Source organism: Sphaeroforma arctica (genome assembly GCF_001186125.1).
Source record: "Sphaeroforma arctica JP610 unplaced genomic scaffold supercont1.666, whole genome shotgun sequence".
In the NCBI taxonomy this organism is placed as follows: domain Eukaryota; class Ichthyosporea; order Ichthyophonida; genus Sphaeroforma; species Sphaeroforma arctica.
In genome coordinates, this window is record NW_014039892.1 from 48,647 (window position 1) to 51,793 (window position 3,147).

Here is a 3,147-nt window from a genome sequence, read left to right on the forward strand (position 1 = left end):
TATTTCTATATATATATGTACGTATATACATACAAGCGATGCCAACAGACTCTGTGTAGATATCGATCTAAACGTACAATAATATAATATATACCTATCTAAACATACATATACGACACATACCAGACATTCATATATACATATAAGGCACTCTTGTGTGAATTTGGGTGTTGCTGCCAAAATACAGTTATCGAAATGGGTACCGACACCATCGTTTGAAGGTCCTTGGGTGTACTATCAATCCGTAAGCCAATACATATCTACTACACACACGAGCTTTCATCTGCGTACGTTATACTCAAATATATCTACTCAATCGTCCACATACACGTACATGTACACTCAGCTGTATACATACACGTACATGCACACTCAACTGTCCACATACACCTACATGCACACTCAACTGTTCACATACACGTACATGCACACTCAACTGTCCACATACACGTACATGCACACTCAGCCGTCCACATACACGTACATGCACACTCAACTGTCCACATACACGTACATGTACACTCAACTGTCCACATACACGTACATGCACACGCAGCCGTCCACATACACGTACATGCACACTCAACTGTCCACATACACGTACATGCACTCTCAACTGTTCACATACACGTACATACACTCTCAACTGTCCACATACACGTACATGCACACTCAACCGTCCACATACACGTACATACATACACACCTCAGGAACCAAACACACTCCCGAAGAGATGGAAGCGCTGCTGTACGACAAGTACACGCTCACACTCAGCAATGCACAGGTGTTGGTGTGTCAGGCGAACTCGGACTGGCGAGAGACCGTCAACACATCTGATGCCACAGCACCCGTTGGCATGGCAACGGGTGCGAGAGAGGACAAGGCCGAGGACGAAGGGGCTGTGGTGAATGTGGTGGACAAGTTCAGCATGACGCTGGCGGTGGAGAACCTCATCACGGAATTGAATGGTGTGTTGCTGTCTGCAGGGGTGCTTTTACGGCTGTCTAACGCGCGTGTGTGTGTGTTGTGTGATGAGATAGGGGAGTGGTTGGACTATTAACGAGTGTGCGTGTGTTGTGTGATGGAAAAGGCGAGTGTTTGGACTATTAACGAGTGAGTGAGTGTTGTGTGATTGAATAGGCGAGTGGTAGTACTATTAACGAGTGTGTGTGGAGGGACAGCGGGTTGGGGTCAATGTGGTGGACAAGCTCGGCATGGCGCTGGCGGTAAGGAATCTTATCACAGAGTTCAATGGTGGGCTGTACTCTAGTATGTCTTATTACGCACTCGTGATTTAGACTATGGGCTGAATTGCACCCATCCTATTTATATAATTTTACGAATGATTTAGATTATGGGCCGAATTGCACCCATCCTATTTATAGAATACTACTCATGATTTAGATTATGGGCTGGATCGCACCCATCCTATTTATAGAATAAGCACACTTGAAGGTCTCCGCCACGTTGCCACGGCCGAGCATTCACACAACAGACGACAAGATACTCAATTTACTATAATCCTTCAGTAGTCCTTGTACTGCACCCGAAAACTCGACTTTTGGTCTGATTTGCACCCGTTCTTTAAATAGATTAAGCTGACGTAGTCCCGTTGGTCATGATCACCGTGACTATCGTAGCGGTAGTGGCAGCCGTTGGTTCGGTTGTATTGTTCCGCACGTGTACGCTAGCCACGATTTAAATCAGGTCGACGATGCTTGTCCTTGTTCTGTTCTTGGGACATGTATCTATAGTCTCTCATGTCGTACCAAACATCAGACTTGTCCATCCGTCGATGGTACGACGGACGTAAATCGTAAGGTCGAATGATTGACAGGTCTGATCCTGGATACGACAGGAGAGACTACAGATACATGTCCAAGAACAGAACAAGGACAGAGCTGCTTCAAATCGTGGCTACACCGTACACGTGCGGGAACGTTACAACAAAAACAACCGCTACCAATACCGCTACGATAGTCACGGTGATCATGACCGACAGGACGACCGAGTAGATAGATACAATCGACGCAACTACGACCCCCCCCCCACACACACACACACTCACTCACTTATACACCCCCTTACACACACACACTCACTTATACACCCCCTTACACACACACACACTCACTTATACACCCCCTTACACCCAATGGCAGATATTCGGCAGATACATACGCCATTGATTGCTGCTGCAGCCGCCACGACTGAGCATAGACGCCGCAGATGGCGCGGTTCTCAACCTACTACAAGCCTTTACACATCCCTATTAATGCACCCGTGATCTAACTTTTGGTCAATTTTGCACCTGTTCTATTTTTAGAATACGCGGATATGAAGGTCTCCGCCACACTGCCACGGCTGAGCATGCACGCCACCGACGGCAAGATTCTCAATCTACTACAGGCCTTTAAAGGGGCCTTGAAAACACCACGTGCACCTCCACCAGCACCCCGAAGTTCGGCACCAACCGGAGGTGACTCGCAATTGAGCCATACAAAATCAGGACAGTCTGTAAACCAATCAAAAGCCTCCGAAGATTTGGGCGCGGAAGTGCCCGAGGACATTCTATTGGCCGGGCTTATTGCCGACGCCAAATCAGCCAATAGAATGGGAGAGAAGGCCATTGAAGAGCTCGTTAAGAAGGTGAGTATGGAGGAGGCTTTTTTCTCAGATAATCGTGGTTTTCTATATATATATATATATATATACAAACACACACACACATACACCCAAACACACACACACACACATCACCTGCATACACTCAAACAACCACACACACACCCACACTCACCTATCTCATCCTTTTTACTGACTCAATGTACCAGGTGCTTATGAATGCCCACTTTGAGATCGGTGCTGTGTGCTTATCGATCGGAGACAGCTCAGGAGCAACAGCCTTAGCCACAGTCACAGTCACCGGTGGCACATTCGACATTTTCAAACGCACATACGACACCACCATGAGCCTCAGAGTGCAGTCGCTGGAAGTGCCAGATACCAGGCAATTTGGGGGCGAGAAGTTCCCCTACATCGTCTCATCAAGGTATGCATATGTATATGTATATATATATATAGACGCACACACGCACGCGCGCACACACACACACACACTCTCTCTCTCTCTCTCTCACACACAC

General features: G+C 47.1%; 2 protein-coding genes across 2 annotated transcripts in view; both read left to right on the top strand.

Moving 5' to 3' along the window:
• SARC_07925 (hypothetical protein) overlaps nucleotides 1–248 on the top strand; it is a gene marked incomplete at both ends in the record, with an annotated part of 6,175 nt that extends 5,927 nt beyond the window's left edge. Inside the window, one exon of the mRNA XM_014298115.1 lies at nucleotides 222–248. Coding sequence (XP_014153590.1) covers nucleotides 222–248 — 27 coding nt within the window. The remainder of the gene's footprint in view (nucleotides 1–221) is intronic.
• Nucleotides 249–734: 486 nt separating this feature from the next.
• SARC_07926 (hypothetical protein) lies at nucleotides 735–3,062 on the top strand (the record flags this gene model as incomplete). The annotated part of the gene is made up of 3 exons (XM_014298116.1): nucleotides 735–969; nucleotides 2,328–2,650; nucleotides 2,836–3,062. Coding segments are annotated over 3 exons (785 nt in total), but the record flags the coding sequence as incomplete, so codon positions are not given.
• Nucleotides 3,063–3,147: the final 85 nt, after the last annotated feature.